Here is a 20,192-nt window from a genome sequence, read left to right as displayed (position 1 = left end):
TTCACCCCACATAAATTAGTTCCTTTTTTTAATAAGAGGGGTTAAAATTCATAAATTAACATTTTCTCTCCATTTTTGAAAAATATCATCTAGAGCTTATAGAAATGACTCATCAAATCATACCTTTTAAATTTCCAAAAAACTTTCATAAACACAAAGTGCTTTATGAATCATATGAATAAATACTTTATTTTATTATGAAATAACTCACTAAATGTAGAAAAGTATATAGATATGGGCGTTGGCTGGGCCATTTTACTTGTCAAATAACGTTGGGTGAATATTATTTTTATCCACTGATATATAACAAGTTGAAACACATATCATGAGAAGTTGGGTCCAAAGCCTAGATTTAACCTATGAACTTACTCTCAGACGTTTATTTTTTTGATAAACATAAAGATACTATGTCCATTCAACTCTAAAAAGGTTCTTCTCTTCGCTAAATGATGTCATGTGATGATACAGAAATGTTTACATGGTTTTGTATGGTTTTTCTGCTATCATACTCTATTGAATGAGTCATGACCATTTACTGTAGTGTTTGGAGTATAAAGTCTGACTAAGAGTGTTCATCTATATCATTGAACTAAAAAGTTTTTATTTTCTTACCATGACTTTTCAATTAGAAGAGAAATAAGATTTCTCCAAACTATTAATAAATATGAGTCTCGACCTATAATGGAATATAAAAAGTTTCCTTTTTGAGTAGGTGACAGAATGAGAAAGAGAACAGTAACAGGCCATTTCTTCCCGTCCACTTCACTTGTTGATATCTCCTTTGTACGCATCAGATGTTGGAGCCATTCAAAATTTTGTATACACGTCAGACTTTTTCAATAGGGTGTCAGTGATTCATTTTCATTGAGAAAATTTTTAACATTTTGAAGGGAATTAATATAAATGTGCCATAGGAGTACATCATATTTTATTTATGACATAAAACCTAAAAAACTTACCATACTGAATCTGGTGATTCCATAAAAATATTTTTTTTATCAAACATACAGCAAAAAAATTCATCACATTTATAAAACAAGAGCTGAAAATAAATCATAGAAGTTAAGAAAAGAAGTTGATCCAGAAATGCATTGTTTGGAATTAATGAGTCAAGACCTAAGGACATGTTTCTAATAAAAAGATACTTATTCAAGAAGGCATGATAGATTCAAATAATTTAAAGTACTTTTATACTAAATATTTAGGATCTTCAAATAGTTAAACCCAGAACATAAAGCATAGTGCGAGGTTACGCATACCTAACATTGTTCATTTCATAAGAAATGCCTTACTAGTTGCGAAAGTGCACAAAATGGCATCCTTCGTCAACTCGAATATTATTCTGTGTCGCTTTGGTTTTCACTGTGCCTCTATATTCTCATCATCAATATTGCAAAAGTATAAGTAGTAGCATATACACATACAACTTTTAAATGATGAGGTATCAATTGAGCATTCAAGTAATCATCACATGCTCATGTTTTTATGTTACATTGCAATAATGAAACTTACGGATGCTACTACGTGTTTTTAGGTTAGAATATAACTAAAATTTTATGTTACATCGCCATAATGACGAGGTGGTTCCATTTGTTATATTAAGATCAGGAAAGAAAGAAATTAACAGAAAATAATTACTGGTTTTTAGCTGTTGCTATCAACATTCAGACACAAGTGACAGTGATAGGGATTGGCACTTCCTGATGATGTTGACGGTGGCCATTGACGGTGTTACTTGTTGCGAGAGTCTACGTCAACCCTGCATGTGATAACATTATTGTCTGTTTATATCACTCTCTGTCTCTATTTCTCTCTCTCTGTCTCTGTCTGTCTCTCTCAGTCAGTCTCTCTCGCTCTCTTAGTCTCTCATTCTCTCTCGGTCTCTCTCTCTCTCTCCTAGTCTCTCATTCTCTCTGTATCTCTCTCCAGTCCCTCTCTCTCTTTTAGTCTCTCTCTCATAGTCTCTCGTTCTCTCTGTCTCTCTAGTCCCTCTCTCTCTTAGTCTCTCGTTCGCTCTCTGTCTATCTCTCTCTTAGTCTCTCGTTCTCTCTCTGTCTATCTCTCTCTTAATCTCTCGTTCTCTCTCTGTCTATCTCTCTCTTAATCTCTCATTCTCTCTCTTAGTCCATCTCGCTCTCTCTTAGTCTCTCGTTCTCTCTGTCTATCTCTCTCTTAATCTCTCATTCTCTCTCTGTCTATCTCTCTCTTAATCTCTCGTTCTCCCTCTAGTCTCTCTCTCTCTCTTAGTCCATCTCGCTCTCTCTTAGTCTCTCGTTCTCTCTCTCTCTCTCTTAGTTGATCTCGCTCTCTCTCTTAGCCTCTCTCTCTTTGTTAATCTCGCTCTCTCTCTTAGCCTCTCTCTCTTTGTTAATCTCGCTCTCTCTCTTTCTCGCAGTCTCTCTCTGATCCCCCTCTCTCTTAGTCCATCTCGCTCTCTCTCTCTTTGACTCTCTCTCTATCTCTTAGTCTCCCTCTCTTAATCCATCTCGCCCTCTCTTTCTCTCGTAGTCTCCCTCTTCCTCTCAGTCTCTCGCTCTTTCTTTCTTAGTCTTTCTCTCTTAGTCTCTCTCTCTCTTTCTTCGTCTTTCTCTCTCTTTCTTTCTTAGTCTTTCTCTCTTAGTCTCTCTCTCTCTTTCTTCGTCTTTCTCTCTCTTTCTTTCTTAGTCTTTCTCTCTTAGTCTCTCTCTCTTTCTTAGTCTTTCTCTCTCTTTCTTTCTTAGTCTTTCTCTCTTAGTCTTTCTCTCTCTTTCTTAGTCTTTCTCTCTCTTTCTTTCTTAGTCTTTCTCTCTTAGTCTCTCTCTTTTTCTGAGTCTTTCTCTCTCTTTCTCTCTTAGTGTCTCTCTCTTTCTCAGTCTCTCTCTCTTTCTTAGTCTTTCTCTCTCTTTATCTCTTAGTCTCTCTCGTTCTCAGTCTCTCTCTCTTTCTTAGTCTTTCTCTCTCTTTATCTCTTAGTCTCTCTCGTTCTCAGTCTCTCTCTCTTTCTCAGTCTTTCTCTCTGTTTCTCTCTTAGTTTCTCTCTCTTTCTCAGTCTCTTTCTCTCTTTCTCTCTTAGTAGGTCTATCTTTCTCAGTCTCTCTCTCCCTCTTTCTCTCTTAATCTGTCCATCTTTCTCAGTCTCTCTCTCTTTCTCTCAGTCTCTCTCTCTTTCTTAGTCTTTCTCACTCTTTCTCTCAGTCTCTCTCTCTTTCTTAGTCTTTCTCACTCTTTCTCTCAGTCTCTCTCTCTTTCTCAGTCTCTCTCTCTCTCTTTCTTTCTTAGTCTTTATCACTCTCTTTCTCTCAGTCTCTCTCTCTCTCTTTCTTGGTCTTTCTCTCTCTTTCTCTCTTAGTCTCTCTCTTTATTTCTCAGTATTTCTCTCTTAGTCTCTGTCTCTTAGTATGTTTCTCTCTTAGCCTCTCTCTCTCTGGCTCCTCTCTCTTTGAAATTCCCTTTTTCCCTATATGCCTCTCTTTCTCTGGCTCCTCTCTCTTTCTCTCTCTTTGTAATTCCCTTTTTCCCTATATGCCTCTCTTTCTTTCTCTGGTTCCTTCTCTCTATCTCTTGTGGTTCCCTCTTCTCTCTCGGGCTCCCTCTCTCAATCTCTCTGTGATTCCCTATTCTTTCTCTGGATCCCTCTCTCTATCTCTCTCTTGATACCTCTCTCTCTTTTTCACTCTCTCTCTCTCTCTATCTATCTATCTATCTATTTATCTCTATCTCTATCTATCTATATATCTATCTGTTTATCTCTCTCTCATTCGCTCTCTCTCTCACCTCTTTCTCTACATCATCGCAGCAGTCAACCCTGTCAACTTCAACTTCAACCAGCTCACATACGTCAACGTCAAGTATGGTGGGTTGACGTTGACTATTGACAGGACATTGACGGCTGCCGTCCACTACAAAACAACAAAAAAAAGTAAAAAATAGAAAAATATTCTCCCACTCCACCGATAGTTCCAAATCATTATTATTTTTTTAATAAAATCACTTAAAACGATTTAAAGTAAAATGGAAAAGAGTTACATTGGAGAAGTATGTTTGAGTAATATCCAAAGAATTATGGATGGCTGAATAATATATTTTCCGTTTACTGACCATTGAGAAAAATAACTCCAAATATTTCGAGTTTAGCCTTCTGTGATTGAATCAGGGTTTTAGTTTGGATTTTCTATTTTTTAGGAAAAAGAGAAATTTGTCTGAAATAACATCTTTAGAATTTTGAGAGAGAGAGAGAGGGAGCGGGAGAGAGGGAAAGAGAGAGAAATAAAAGGGAGGAAGAGAGGGGGAGAGAGGTAGCTAGGAGACAGAGAGTGAGAGAAGAATAGAGGGAGAGAGAGAGAGGAAGAGAGAGATAGAGAGGAGAGAGTGTGAGAGAAGAATAGAGGGAGGGAGAGAGAGGAAGAGAGAGAGAGAGAGGAGAGAGAGTGTGTGAGAGAAGAATAGAGGGAGGGAGAGAGGGGAAGAGAGAGATAGAGAGGAAAGAGAGTGTGAGAGAAGAATAGAGGGAGGGAGAGAGGAAGAGAGAGATAGAGAGGAGAGAGACAGAGAGTGAGAGAAGAATAGAGGGAGGGAGAGAGAGAGAGAGAGAGGAGAGAGACAGAGAGTGAGAGACGAATAGAGGGAGGGAGAGAGAGTAAGAGAGAGAGAGAGAGAGAGAGAGAGAGAGAGAGAGGGAGAGAAGAAGAGAAGCATAGAGGGAGGGAGAGAGAGAGAGAGAGAAGGAGGGAGAGAGTGGGAGGAGGGAGAAAGAGGGGGAGGGAGAGAGAGAGAGAGGACAATGAGAGAGGAAAGTCAGAGAGGGGGAGGTAGAGAGAGAGGACAGTGAGAGAGGAAAGTCAGAGAGGGGGAGGTAGAGAGAGAGAGAGGACAGTGAGAGAGGAAAGTCAGAGAGGGGGAGGTAGAGAGAGAGAGAGAGGACAGGGAGAGGAGAGTCAGAGAGGGGGAGGGAGAGGAGGGAGAGAGATAGTGAGGACAGGGAGAGAGGGGAGAGAGAGAGAGAGGGGGGGAGCGAGAGAGGGGGAGAGAGAGAGAGAGGGGGGAGAGAGGGGGAGGGGGAGATGGGGAGAGAGAGAGAGAGAGGAGAGAGAGAGAGAGAGAGGTAGAGTGAGCGAGAGAGAGAGAGAGAGAAGGGAGAGAGAGGGGGGGGAGCGAGAGATGGGGGAGAGAGTGAGAGAGGGGGAGATTGAGAGAGAGAGAAGGGAGAGAGGGAGAGAAAGGTAGAGTGAGAGAGAGATGGGAGAGAGAGAGAGAGAGGGAGAGTGAGCGAGAGAGAGAGAGAGAGAGAGAGGGAGGGAGAGGGGGAGGGAGAGAGAGAGGGAAGGGAGAGAGAGGGAGAGAAGGGGGAGAGGGAGAGAAAGGGAGAGTGAGAGAGAGAGGGGAGAGAGAGAGAGAGAGAGGTAGAGTGAGCGAGAGAGAGAGAGAGAGAGAGAGGGGGAGAGAGAGTAAGGGGGGAGAGAGAGAGAGGGAGAGAGGGGAGAGAGGGAGAGAAAGGGAGAGTGAGAGAGAGAGGGGAGAGAGAGAGAGAGGTAGAGTGAGCGAGAGAGAGAGAGAGAGAAAGAGGGGGAGAGAGAGTAAGAGGGAAGAGAGAGAGAGGGAGAGAAGGGAGAGAGGGAGAGAAAGGTAGAGTGAGAGAGAGATGGGAGAGAGAGAGAGAGGGAGAGAGAGCGAGAGAGAGAGAGAGAGAGAGAGAAAGAGGGGGAGAGAGAGCAAGAGGGAAGAGAGAGAGAGAGGGAGAGAAAGAAAGAAAGAGGGGAGAGAGAGAGAGAGAGAGAGAGGGAAAGAGAGAGAGAAAGAGAGAGACGGGAAGAGAGAGACGGGAAAAGAGAGAGAGAGAGAGAGAGAGAGAGAGAGGGAAAGAGAGAGAGAGAGAGAGAGAGGGGAAGAGAGAGAGAGAGAGAGAGAGAGAGAGAGAGGGAGAGAGAGAGAGAAAGAGAGAGAGAGAGAGAGAGAGAGAGAGAGAGAGAGGGAAAGAGAGAGAGAAAGAGAGAGACGGGAAGAGAGAGAGAGAGAGAGAGAGAGAGAGAGAGAGAGAGGAAGAGAGAGAGAGAGAGAGAGACGGGAGGAGAGAGAGAGAGAGAGAGAGAGAGAGGGAAAGATAGAGAGAAAGAGAGAGACGGGAAGAGAGAGAGAGAGAGAGAGAGAGAGAGAGAGAGAGAGAGAGAGAGAGAGAGAGAGAGAGAGAGAGAGAGAGAGAGAGAGAGAGAGAGAGGGAAAGATAGAGAGAAAGAGAGAGACGGGAAGAGAGAGAGAGAGAGAGAAAAAGAGAGACACAGAAAAACAGAGAGAAAGAGAGAGAAAAAGAGAGAGAGAGAGAGAGAGAGAGAGAGAGAGGGAAAGATAGAGAGAAAGAGAGAGACGGGAAGAGAGAGAGAGAGAGAGAGAGAGAGAGAGAGAGAGAAAGAGGGGGAGAGAGAGTAAGAGGGAAGAGAGAGAGGGAGAGAAAGAAAGAAAGAGGGGAGAGAGAGAGAGAGAGAGGGAAAGAGAGAGAGAAAGAGAGAGAGACGGGAAGAGAGAGAGAGAGAGAGAGAGAGAGAGAGGGAAAGAGAGAGAGAAAGAGAGAGACGGGAAGAGAGAGAGAGAGAGAGAGAGAGAGAGAGAGAGGGAAAGAGAGAGAGAAAGAGAGAGACGGGAAGAGAGAGAGAGAGAGAGAGAGAGAGAGAGAGAGAGAGAGGGAAAGATAGAGAGAAAGAGAGAGACGGGAAGAGAGAGAGAGAGAGAGAGAGAGAGAGAGAGGGAAGATAGAGAGAAAGAGAGAGACGGGAAGAGAGAGAGAGAGAGAGAGAGAGAGAGAGAGAGAGAGACTCAATATAAAAACAACTCCGAATACATAGTCCTGTGCCAAGACGTGATTGCTTCAGTCCTAATATTTTCTATTTTTTTGGGGGGAAAGAAGAAGGAAAAAAGAGAAAAAAAACCTTTTTCTAAAAAGCCCATATAAAAAGGGAAAAACCTCGACTGTTCTTTCCGCTTTCCAGTACAGCCAAGTTTTCATTTCACTCCCATCTGTTCAGATTGCCATGGCGTCGCTCATCTCCCCGTCGACGGGCACAGCCTCGTCGTTCTTCAGAACAAGCTCTACCAGAGGCAGCCAGAGGTGGAGGAAGACGCGCGGCATTGTAATGAGCAACGCAACCGCTTCTACGGAATCCCTCGCCCTCATCCCTAAAACCACTGCCCTATTCCCCGTAATGGTAAGCTCTAAAGAACTAGACATAATTCTTAGCAGATGCTTGGAAAGTTTGTATTTTTTGTTGTTTTTGTTGTTTTTGTGTTTGGGCATTTGTGTTTGGTAAATTTGTTGCAAGGGTTTGTGAGGGTTTTGGGAAAGTTTGGGTGTTCATGTCTTTTTTTTTTCTTGCTGATGGGTTGCCTCTTGATGGAGGCTGTCGATGAGAAGGTGAGGTTTTGGGCCGTTGTAACAAGTAAAATAAGAGTTCGTATGGGTAATATTCTGATGGATTGATGCCAGCTTCAACAAAATCCAGTCAGGGAAGATGAATTTGTGTTTTTTTTCCTGCCGAACAGTTAAATTTGTGCTTCCTGCTGGAGGCTGCTGAGCAGAAGGGAACCTTTGGGGCCCTTGAAACTATTAAAATATGAGTTCGGATTTTGAAGGAAATATCTCGGAGCAAAAGTAAGGTAACACTTTGATGGACCGATACTAGCTTCAACAAACTCTTGTCATGGAGAATCGTTTAGATTGTCGATGAAAGATAAAACCGTGTTGCTAGTATCAATTCAATACGCCTGCGTCCAGATGGATGATATTAACGAGAAGGGAAGATTTCAGATTTTTTTGTCGCTAGTATCAATTCTTCTGTATGTTTCCTTGGTTTTGCCTTGGGATGTCGCCTTTAAACTACAGACTATTCAGCTTGTGCTATGTTGACTAATACGTAGCTTCACAGCATTTAATCAAGGAAATCCCTATGATCTATGAAGGAGAAAATATTTTCAAGTATGTTAAATTCTAGTCTCCATTCTGAAGTTGAATCATACGTGCTTTGAAGATTATTTCTAGCATTCGTTTCTGTCCAGCATTATGATCCTTTGGCATGACTGAGAAATCTGAAAAATAATCCGCAATAGTAACTTCCTCGAGGCAGCAAGATTTTGCTGAATATGCATTTTGCTGAATTTTCATGGAAATTTAACCTTGGTAGGTGAATGGTTGCGCCGGGAAAATGGGGAAGGCTGTTGCCGAAGCAGCAGTATCAGCCGGGCTGCAGTTAGTTCCTTCATCATTTAGCGGTCCGAGTGAAGCAGGACAGCTGATCCATGTGAAGAACACTGATGTTGTTCTCCATGGCCCTTCAGAGAAAGGAGACGTTCTATCTTCAGTTTTGGATAAGCACCCGAATGTTATCATCATTGATTTCACAGTGCCTGATGCTGTCAATCGTGAGCTCTTTCTGTTTGGTCTTAGAATTAATTTTCGTTTTGGAATCATTTGTTGGATCTCAAATTTATTTTGAAAAATAAGTGAGACAATCGCCGAACTTCTTATGAATATGATAAGAACCTAAGTGGGCCTGTTATTATTCAGGCTCAGCAAGGTCATGTTTGTCATTTGGTGAAGGGTATCTGATGGGTTTGTTGTCGATGATAGATCCATTATTTACGAGGGACGATTGCACCAGCAGCGTGTCATCGTCGTAATCTGTGGCCAGAATTACCCAGAGAAAACTGTCATTGTCGCCATAGGCACAGATGAATGAAGGAAGATGACAACCGGTCATTGTCCCTCATCATCTAAAAGAATATAACAAGAGAAAGTGACAAAAGACGGTGATGATCCATCATCCTCATCCATCAACATTTTTTCGAAGAAGACTCTCATCCGTCAACAATTCGCGGATGTAGGAAGAGGACGATGACAAACTGATAGAAGGTATTATAAGAAGTACCAGAGAAAAGGAGCCAGATCTGGTCAACGGGCTGTTGACCAGGCTAACTAACCCGAGGAAGGAGGAGACCGGTACCTTGGGCCTATAAATAAGATGTCACACCCAGGAGAAGGTAGACTTTCCTTTTCTTGACAAGTTCTTGGGAGTTACGCCAAGTTCTGGGAGCTGCGGTGGAGCACACTACCGCGGGAGGGAGGAGTCAACCGAGAGGGTTACCGCCCAAGGAGATCGTGAAGGAGCACCGACCGCAGGAGGGAGGAGCCGTCCGATCCAATTGCTAGCTTGTTTGTATTCTTCTTGTTTGCAATTTGAGATACATTGGATTCCGATCTATCACATTCCATTCATTGTTACCAACGAGAGTAACAATCTGGTATCAGAGCCAGACGATCTATTTGGGGGAAGATTTCGAGTTCAATCCAAGATCAATATCATGTCGGATCAAGAGGACGCCAGAGGGAAGTCCAAAATTGACGACATTCCAGTACCGGCGGAGATTCTCGCGGGCATCATGCAACAACTTCAAGCGATGAACTCAAAGCTGGAAGCCAACCAAGTTTCATCCACAAGACCCTCCCAGAGGGAGCCGACCAGGTACGGTCCTGTACAGATTAATCAAGATCCAGTAGCAGAACAGAAGGTGATGTTTAGAAAAGGGGATTTACCTTATTTTAACGGATCTAACGCCCAAATATGGCTAAATGACGTGGAAAGATTCTTTAAAATTCACAGATGGAACAACAAGGAAAAATTGCAACTCGTTTCACTCCACATGGAAGGATATGCTCAAGGCTGGTTTATTTACACTGAGGAAAATCTTGGATTTGGACATTGGGCAGTGTTCGGCCAACATTTTGAAAAAAGGTACAACTTATCAAACCGCTCCTTGTGCACACAGCTGATGGACCTAAGACAGACAAGCACCGTCTCACAGTATCGATCCGATTTTGAGGATTTGGTGGCCTTCTTATCTCATGTACCTCCAGACATTCAAGAAACCGCTTATCTCAGAGGACCGAAGCCTGAGGTCAGGGTGGAATTGAACAAGTACCGGCCATTTGGAATCCAGGAAATTATGGATTATTCGATTGAGGCCGAAAATAATTTGGCTATATTGGATGGTAAGGAATGTCGTGATTTCACTAATGCCAATACTACTCTTGTTGCTCATGATAAATACAGGAGAACAAACTATACACAAAGGGGAGAGACCTCTTACAGTGGTCAACAAATGAGGCTTAACCAGGCTCCTGCTAGGAACGAAGTTCCTCAACCAGGAAATAAGAAAAAGCTGGTGAAGCTATCTACAGAAGAATTCTTGCAAAGGAAAGAGAAGGGCTTATGCTATCAATGTAACGAGAGATATACTCTGGGACATCGTTGCCAGAAAAAATTGAGTATCTACATGCTGGAGGAGGAGGTGGAACCCGAGGAGCTACCTATTTCAGAAGAAGACTTAATGCAACTTGATGAAGGGCCATTATATTACGGAGAATTTATGTCTGTCCAGGCAAGCAAATCATCTTCGATACCAAAACCAGGTGCATTCAGGCTCTATGGCTATATCTCCAATCATCGAGTACGGATCCTCATTGACGGTGGCGCCACTTTCAATTTCATCAAGCCCATGGTGATTCAGAAATTGAATATTCCAGTTCACCCTTATCATCGAATCAGCATAACACTAGGCGACGGGCATCGCAAGCTGACAGATGGAATTTGTATTAATATACCGATATCATTTCAAGGGCTCCAGTTTGAACAAAATCTTATTCCTTTTCCGTTGGGCAGCTGTGACATAATTTTAGGAGTCCCTTGGTTGAAGTCCCTGGGATGGTTCCATTGCAATTACCATCACCTGATGCTGAAGTTCTGTCTTAATGGACAGATTCATACTATTATTTCTGACCCAGAGCTCAGATACTCTAAGTTCCAAGTCGATCAAGCTCATCAAGAGTGGGAAGAGTCTATCGTTCAATTTAAGGAAGCCAAGTCACTCCACACACACTCTCTTCACGAGGTACTTACTTCTCCACTTGATTCATGTTTACATCGGATTAAAAGCAAGTTCCCACAAATTTTTGAATCGCCCAACACCCTACCTCCCACCAGAAGTTGTGGTCATCAGATACATTTAATACCGGGAGCAAAACCAGTTAATAAGCGACCTTATCGATACTCGCACCTACACAAAAACGTCCTAGAGGAGTTAGTCAAAGAACTTTTGGTCTCCCAAGTGATACAACACTCGAATAGTTGTTTTTCAAGTCCCGCCCTACTGGTCAAGAAGAAAGATGGGGGATATAGACTATGTGTTGACTACAGATCACTAAACCAAATGACCATACCCAATAGGTTTCCCATACCAATGGTCGATGAACTCTTGGAAGAGCTACATGGGATTACAGTTTTCTCTAAGATAGACCTGAAATCTGGCTATTACCAAATCAGGATGCATCCAAATGATATCCATAAGACTGCCTTTAAGACACATCATGGGCATTTCGAATTTAAGGTAATGCCTTTCGGTTTATCAAATGCCCCGGCTACCTTCCAGGCACTCATGAATTCAATATTCTCAGCATACCTTCGCAAATTTATTCTTGTATTCTTCGATGATATATTCATTTACAGCCAAGGCTTGCAACAGCATGAGAAGCACCTAGCCATAGTATTTGAGCTACTTTCTAATAATCATCTGTATGTTAATCCAAAGAAGTGCTGTTTTGGGAGTGAATTTATAGAGTTCTTGGGGCATGGCATATCGGCGGCAGGCGTCCCCACGGATCCCGGAAAAATTGAGGCAATTCAGAATTGGAAAAGTCCCTCTACAGTGAAAGAATTAAGGGGTTTTTTGGGGCTCACTGGGTACTATCGCCGTTTCGTAGCTAACTATGCAGTTATTGCCCAACCTCTCACTGCCCTTTTAAAAAAGAATTCTTTCAATTGGACCGCTGAGAGTGAGCAAACATTCAACCGACTAAAGAAGGCAATGGCAGAAACTCCTGTTCTTAAGCTACCTAATTTTTCTATTCCTTTCAGCATTGAAACAGATGCCTCAGACCAAGCAGTGGGAGCAGTGTTAGTACAAGGACACCCTGTGGCATATTTTAGCAAAGCATTTCCGTGCACATCGAGGTTCAAGTCGGCATATGAAAGAGAGTTGATGGCAGTAGTTTGGGCTGTACATAAGTGGAAACACTACTTGTTATTCAATACATTCGCCATATATACGGATCAGTTCAGTCTAAAATTTCTCTCAGAGCAAAAAGAGGTACCTCTGCAGTATCACAGGTGGATATCAAAACTACTGGGGTTCGACTTTAGCATCCAATATAAAGCTGGCAAGAAGAATGTGGTAGCTGATGCCTTATCAAGATCCATTCAAGAAATCAACGGAGAGTGCAACTCACTATCCCAGACGCATTGGTTAGATAAATAGATACTTACTCAAGAACTACAACAAGATTCCAAACTTAGTGATATTATCAAAAAATTGAAATCAGGATGTGAACAAGCACCAAATTACTCACTCCAACAGGGGCTCCTACTCTGGAAAGGAAAGATCGTTTTACCTTACAATTCTTCCTTGATCTCTCAGATTTTACAGGAGTTCCATGATTCAAAAATCGGAGGGCATGGGGGATATCTAAGGACCCTCAAAAGAATATCTCAGCAGGTCAAATGGTCAGGGATGAGAAAAACTATTAAATCATATGTTAATCAGTGCCAAGTTTGCCAGCAACAAAAATCATCAACTCTGTCATCAGCAGGATTACTTCAGCCCTTACCCATACCTAATCAAATTTGGGAGGACATTACAATGGACTTTGTGGAAGGCTTACCTAAATCAGAAGGATTTGACTCAATTTTGGTCGTAGTGGACCGTCTAAGTAAATATAGCCATTACATCGGCATTAAGCATCCATTCTCAGCTCTCACCATTGCTGAAGTATTCACTAAAGAGATAGTCAGACTACATGGCATTCCAAATTCTATTATATCGGATAGGGGGAGCCTTTTTACAAGTCACTTCTGGAGGGAATTACATCATCTCCAAGGAACACACTTAAAATTCAGCTCTTCATACCATCCAGAAACGGACGGCCAGACAGAGGTCACCAACAGAGGGTTGGAATGCTATCTGAGATGTTTTACTTCTGAAAACCCAAAATTATGGAAGAAATGGCTTCATTGGGCAGAATTCAACTATAACACGGCGTACCATACTTCCATCAAAACTACACCTTTTAGAGCAGTCTATGGCAGAGATCCACCATCACTCATGAGATATGGGTCACCACCATCGCCTTTTGACTCCATCGACAAACTATTAATTGAAAGGGATCAGATCATCACAGTATTAAAGCAACACCTATCTAAAGCCCACTCAAGAATGAAACTCCAAGCAGACAAACATAGAAGTGATGAAGAGTTTCAGGAGAGTGATATGGTTTACTTGAAACTTCGACCCTATAGAATGAAATCACTGGCGCAAAAACCATGTGAAAAGCTCAGTCCCAGATTTTATGGACCTTATAAAATTCTCCAAAAAATTGGGGCTGTCGCTTATAAATTAGACTTGCCCCCTCAGAGCACATTACACCCAGTCTTCCATGCTTCATTACTAAAAAGAGCTCTGGGACCTCATCAACCAGCTACAAAAGAACTACACCTACATCTAACTGCTAATTATGAATGGCAGGTATACCCGGAGGACATCCTCAAGGTTCGCAGTACGCCCTACGGGAAGGAGATATTGGTTAAGTGGGCTAATCTTCCAGCATCTGAAGCTTCTTGGGAGCAGGTTCATCGCTTCCACGAGGCTTTTCCCGACTTCCAGCTTGGGGTCAAGCTGAGACTCCAAGGGGAAGGTATTGATAGAAGGTATTATAAGAAGTACCAGAGAAAAGGAGCCAGATCTGGTCAACGGGATGTTGACCAGGCTAACTAACCCGAGGAAGGAGGAGACCGGTACCTTGGGCCTATAAATAAGATGTCACACCCAGGAGAAGGTAGACTTTCCTTTTCTTGGCAGTTACGCCAAGGTCTGGGAGCTGCGGTGGGGCACACTACCGCGGGAGGGAGGAGTCAACCGAGAGGGTTACCGCCCAAGGAGATCGTGAAGGAGCACCGACCGCAGGAGGGAGGAGCCGTCCGATCCAATTGCTAGCTTGTTTGTATTCTTCTTGTTCGCAATTTGAGATACATTGGATTCCGATCTATCACATTCCATTCATTGTTACCAACGAGAGTAACACAAACTCATCATCCTCTTCATCGCGTTGGTGGAGATGAATGACAAGTCGCCATCCTCTTGTTCTGGTCAGCGGAGTACATTATCCCTACATCTATGTGAGGTCATTTTGGAGAACAAAGATGTTTTTCCTCATGACCCTTCAGAGGAGGAGGATGTTCTATTCTCTGTAATCATCACTGGCTTCACAGTGCCTGATGCTATCAGTCGTAAGCCTTTTTTGCTCAATCTTGAAATTGATTTAAACAGTAATAATTTATAGGATCTCAAATTAAATTTAGGAAAAGAAATAAGAAAACTTTCCAATATGTTATGGTTATCTTATTTAGCTTGAGTTTTTTTAATGAGTTGGTTGCCTCTGGTGCAGCAAACACTGATCTGTACTGCAAGTTTGGTGTACCCTTTGTTATGGGAACCACCGGTGGGAACAGAGAATTGATGTATAAAACAGCAGAGGAGGCTAATGTCTATGCCGTAATTTCTCCTCAGATGGGGAAGCAGGTATGCTCTTAAGATTTTTATAATTTAGGAAAAGAAAACGTGAGATTCTTACAATCGGAGAAGAGAACGATGAGATTTTGATGTTCCAGGATAAAACGCCGAGATTTTGATTGTCAATGAAGAAAAAAATGACATTATGATGTTTCATGAAGGAAAAAGAAGATTTTTAGACAATCTTGATTTACTAGGGCTTTTATCTCTGTTGTATAGTTTCTTTAATCTTGATGCCATCATATTATGGTTATTTCTGCCTGCTGGGACATTTTCAGGTAGTTGCGTTTCTGGCAGCAATGGAGATCATGGCAGAACAATTTCCTGGGGCTTTCTCAGGCTATTCACTGCAGGTATGAATTATCAGTTCATCCTACGTAAGGTGGACATCGTGGGAAAAAATCAATCTCCAGACAAATTAAATTAAATCCATCCCACGCCACAGTTACATATTACTCTCCTCTAAAGGAACAAATGTTTAATTCTTTGTTGTGCCGATCTGAGGAAACTGTCGCCTAAAAGAAAATTTCCCATTTTGTTCTTACTTGTCCAAAAAAATAAAGGCTTGCTTATGGCAGTCACAGAATTGGTCAGATCATCCAGTTAAGAAGCTCATCAACTGGAAAAACAGTATTTCATGACGGAGGGTTATGTTCAGGGGTCACATGTTGTCGTGCTTTTATTTCATCGTCTGAGGTCTGACCATGATCATCAGATTGTTTGTTGGATCTGAGGTGTGATCGTGCTCTTATTAGAAGTCTTTAATGTCGTTCCCCCAGTCTTCTTAACTGGATATCTTCCTCACTTCATAGTGTACCTACTATTGTAATTGAAGGTTCTTCTCAGGAAAGGTAGAAAAATGATACAATACCTGACCTTCCTCAGGGGCATTCCCCCCTTTTGTCCTTTAGGGGCATTCATATCTTTTCCACTTTATGTTCCTTTTAAATAGGGCAGCCTTCAATTTAGGAGGGCAGCCAGGGGGTGTTATGAAGTTTGAGCTTCTTGTCTCTCCTCCAATCAAAGTCTGGGTCCCATCTCTCCCTCTACAGTCCTTGTCCCTCATGATCATCTCTACATCACCGTGCCTTCAAGTGGCTCCTCCCTAGTAGATCCCTACCTCCTCTGTTTGACATCTCTTACGACCATTCCGGTTCAATTCTCGACCCTAGGAACTCTTAATCTCTCTTCCCCTGCACTTTCTCTATTGTTGGACTCAATTGAACCACATGGAAAAGAACTCAATCAAAGCATTTCATTATATCCTTTGTTGTGTAATTACATAGAAGATGATATAAGTTACTTCGATCGTGTCAAATAGTAGAGTAGATAAATCTTGGAAGGTAGAGAAAGTATGCAAAGATGAGGTAGAAAGATGCAGGGCGACAGAATGAAGGAGAAATTCAACTAACTCGAGAAACTCTTGGTTAGTCTACTCTTTTATAGGTGGACAAACCCTAACAGAAATTATAAATAAATTCAGAAAGAGAATGGAATCCAACGCTCCCACTAAGTTTCAACAATAAAACAAAATTCTGAAATTTCACCTAACAACATTAAAATGTAATAAAGTACTTTCAGTTTATCCTCATTTTGAGTTTATCTTTGAATCTTCAGGTGATGGAATCTCATCAGTCTACCAAACTAGACACCTCTGGCACAGCAAAGGCGATAATTGCCTGCTTCAACAAACTGGGCGTCTCATTTGATCTGGATGAAGTGAGATGTAACCCTAATTGTCGCTTTTGTCGAAACTCTTAAACCTGGAAACCCTAAATTTCATATTTCATCATCTCCATGGTGCAGATCCAGCTGATCAGGGATCCCAGGAAGCAGCTCGAGGTTGTGGGTGTGCCTGAGGAGCATCTGTCAGGCCATGCCTTCCATCTCTATCATTTGACATCTCCAGATAACACGTATGTCATCCGCAACTTTGGATTATTTGTCACGAAGTTTGATGTTTGGGTAACTCAAGTCGCGTTTTGCAATCTTTCAGGGTCTCATTTGAGTTCCAGCACAATGTATGCGGGAGGTCGATTTATGCAGAGGGGGCTATAGATGCTGCAGTCTTCCTGGCCAAGAAGGTTGTACTCTGCTCAGGGAGGACAGTCTTTCTGTTTCATCAGTAGAACTGATTATGGTTTTGGTGGATTTCAGATTCAGGAAAAGGCAGAAAAGAAGATCTACAATATGATCGATGTTCTCCGGGAGGGGAACATGAGATGATGATGATGATGATGACGATGATGATGATGATGATGACGATGATTCCAACTTATGAGATCTTAGGCAAAGAATATTTTGGCATGATTGTAATGAGATTCTTGTGTTTAATGAGTCTAATATTATGTGGCCATTTAGTGGGTAATCGTGAGACTAGCAAATTACAATTTTCTCTTCTCATATTTAATTGGGAGGTAAAGTAAATGCGGAAAGGTGGGAGCACTGGATAAGAGTTTGAAGGCATTGGATGATATTGGAGCTACTCTTTCTTTTTTTAAGTAAAATTACAAATTGGGACTGATATCGGATGAATGTAGTGTTCACCCTGCCCAAGCCTGATATTGGATGACAAATTGGGACGGATGTGAAACTCATATTGGAAATGGGCTTATCCAATCTGTTTTTACCAATATTCAGTTGCTACAGTATTGATACCATTATCCCTCCTGATATCGGCATTCATCTTTGTCTGTAGGGTTGGATGTCGATAGCTGACATAAATAGAAATATATTTAAATAATTTATAACTGTGTAACTAAACTATAGGAAGCTATATTTATAGTATGTTTTAGCATTTATTATATTTCTTTAAGGTTTTCGCCAATGCACAATTAATATATCTAACTTGGTCCAGTCTGGTCCAAAAGTGGGCCCAATAGCAAGGCCAGCAGGACCCAATATATGTCTGGTAAACACTTACAAGTCAGGGTGGGTAGAGCACAGAGTTTTTTCCAATTATGGTATTGTTGAAAAGTATTTATACTTTAAGAAATACATAGATCCTCAAATCAGTTGCACACTATGGTTCTGAGAAAATATAATAATTACTCTTTCTCTTCTTTTGTAGTTATTTTTTTCTTAATCAGCTTATCAACAGATGATAGGCTGCTGTAAATTGGGATTCAAAGTACCCTGGACATGCTCGTGTTGTCCCAACCATCTGCAGTAAGAGATGAGACTACACCTTTTTTTTCAATGAGAATTATCCTCACATTGTTGGTAATGGTTCATCCAAAGATGGTCTGATCCCATCCCTAACAACAGCACAACTACACAATTCCTATTTCAATTATCTTTCAAATTATATAAATTATATATCTTTGAAGTCCCAGATCCATAGTTTCTAACATACATCTTTTGCATATATGCTGTGGGAACAATTTATCGTTTTGCTGGATGAACTAGCTCGCCTCGTTATAACAAGCCATCAAACCCAAAAGTTCTATAAAGGTGGAGAATAAAATCCAAGTCCATATATGATGATCATAGGCTAACCATATCATACTATGGTGGGAAATCTACGACTCTTAAAATGCAAAGGCATCCAGATAAATTGGAAAGGAAGGGTGATGTTAACGTTTTCGCATTTTTTCCCCAAAATTAACACAGGTAGATATCTGAGATGGGTTCCAATTGTGGGAACAGATATTACAACAGTTTAGTCAAAATTCGTTGTATTTCTATGCAATATAAACATGCATTAGTGTCTCAATAAGGAAATAAGAAACTTATTGAGACAAAATTCAAGCTCCACTACACAAAATGATGGAATACAACACCAACCCATGCCAAGGAATAGTTGTCTAGAGTTTACATCAACAAGAAAAATTTTGGGTATGCCTCTAAGCCATGAAAGGGTCTACATATTCGACTATCTTCTGAGAATAAACCACATGTAGTACTAAAATAATCATCGAATTTCATTATTTTAATGGAAAGTATATTTAGTACAGCACTATGACAATTGATATATGTTTAGTTGTCACTTTTCCAAAAGATATTGACAATAATTAAGATTGCAGAGATTTAAAAGTTTGCTTTTAGGAGTATCAACATTCATGTTTGTCACATAGTAGATTAGCATGGACTCTTCTCCTCATGACGGATAATAGTGATATGATTATCTTCTCAAAAGGAAACTAATAATAAAATAAAATAATATCACTATTATCCTCCATAAATGTATAACCATGATGACATCGTTGTGATAATTCTTGTATTTTTTTAGCTTTCAAAAACAATTTTGAGGTATTTTAATAGTTGGTAAGTAAATGTGGCAATGAGTGAGTCCTAAAAATCTTTTAAGCATAAGCTCACTATACTAGTAAGCTTCATCAATCTTAATATAACATATCATTCTGATGTGTTGAGGCTCTGGGCAGTATTTACAAGTGTGGTTAATATTATCTCTGGATCATTTTATATATGTGTATTAACTTAACTCATCAATTTTAAACCCTAAGATGCACAAATGAAAAATAAAATCGATATGATTCACAAGTGATTTGTGATTTTGTATTAATAGGTTCAGGTAGACTATTCTCGGTATATTTAGATTAATTTCATCTCCTTAATTTAATCAAAGGGTTAGAATGCAGGAATTATCTATTGATAATGAACCCCAGTAAAACACACATATATTAACAAGAGTCAATCCTCAGTTATTCAACAATATCCCGGAATACTTTATGGTGAAACTATTTTATGAAATATATGTTTGAATGGTCTTCAGAGTATCAAATCTGAAATTGGATACCAATCCTCCAAATGATTATGTATTCTAGCTGAACTTTATCCAATACGCATAAAGTTTACTCCGGTGTTCATTATGTCATGGAATCAAGTGCATTCTTTTAGGTTATTTGCTCTGATATAAGGGTTGTAAACATAATCATTATGGATCCAATAATTACACTTCCCTTAAGAAGTTAATTTATTTCTTAAAGAAAAAATAAAAACATTTTCCCCCAGAGTAAAACTCCCATATCACATAGTTTTCTCATTTAATATGTCAAAGGCTCCATAAGTAAATATACAATGAAGATATATTTCCAAAGGAAATATATTTCAAGCTTCTCATGAAGGTAAATTTTAGATGATTTTAATTAGTATTTGTTATAAATTTTCTATATATTAAAGCAAACTTATAACACCATACATTTTATGGGCCCTCTAGAAGAGAGGCCCACGCCTGGATCCACATACCCAAGTCCAAAAACACAAACACATAGGCCCACAAAATGAGAAGAAGCCCCAAAAATATGAATGAAGATAATGTCAACCTCCTGTGGGCCGTTGACTAGGCTGAATAATTGAAGGACGGGCCTTTTGCTTCAGCCCTAGCTCGTCGAGCTGGTTGAGACCGAGTCTTCGGAGATAGATGGTTCCCATCAAATTTTATTTAATTTCATGCATAACTAATCATACATCAATCAAAGTACTATTCCAAGGGCTTTTATTGAATTCATAAACATGATTGAATGACATTTGATGATTTTTAAAATTTTATGTAAAATTATTATAATACTTGATCCAATTTGTAACCTTCAAAC

General features: G+C 40.7%; 1 protein-coding gene across 1 annotated transcript; it reads left to right on the top strand.

The window, feature by feature from the left end:
• Positions 1 to 6,936: 6,936 nt before the first annotated feature.
• On the top strand, positions 6,937 to 17,005 carry LOC144706705 (4-hydroxy-tetrahydrodipicolinate reductase 2, chloroplastic-like). The gene is made up of 8 exons (XM_078579704.1): positions 6,937 to 7,172; positions 8,145 to 8,382; positions 14,513 to 14,646; positions 14,916 to 14,990; positions 16,255 to 16,356; positions 16,444 to 16,553; positions 16,634 to 16,721; positions 16,795 to 17,005. The coding sequence occupies exons 1-8, from the start codon at positions 6,999 to 7,001 to the stop codon at positions 16,861 to 16,863; spliced, it is 990 nt and encodes a 329-aa protein (XP_078435830.1). The 5' UTR covers positions 6,937 to 6,998; the 3' UTR covers positions 16,864 to 17,005.
• Positions 17,006 to 20,192: the final 3,187 nt, after the last annotated feature.

Source organism: Wolffia australiana, chromosome 8 (assembly GCF_029677425.1).
Source record: "Wolffia australiana isolate 7733 chromosome 8, ASM2967742v1".
In the NCBI taxonomy this organism is placed as follows: domain Eukaryota; kingdom Viridiplantae; phylum Streptophyta; class Magnoliopsida; order Alismatales; family Araceae; genus Wolffia; species Wolffia australiana.
This window is presented reverse-complemented; position numbering and strand designations above follow the sequence as displayed.

Excerpts from the sequence above, each read along its gene's own strand:
- LOC144706705 (XM_078579704.1), top strand. The coding sequence starts at position 6,999 with ATGGCGTCGCTCATCTCCCCGTCGACGGGCACAGCCTCGTCGTTCTTC. Across the intron at positions 7,173-8,144 it reads CTGCCCTATTCCCCGTAATG|GTGAATGGTTGCGCCGGGAA; the intron begins GTAAGCTCTAAA and ends TAACCTTGGTAG. Across the intron at positions 16,722-16,794 it reads CAGTCTTCCTGGCCAAGAAG|ATTCAGGAAAAGGCAGAAAA; the intron begins GTTGTACTCTGC and ends GGTGGATTTCAG.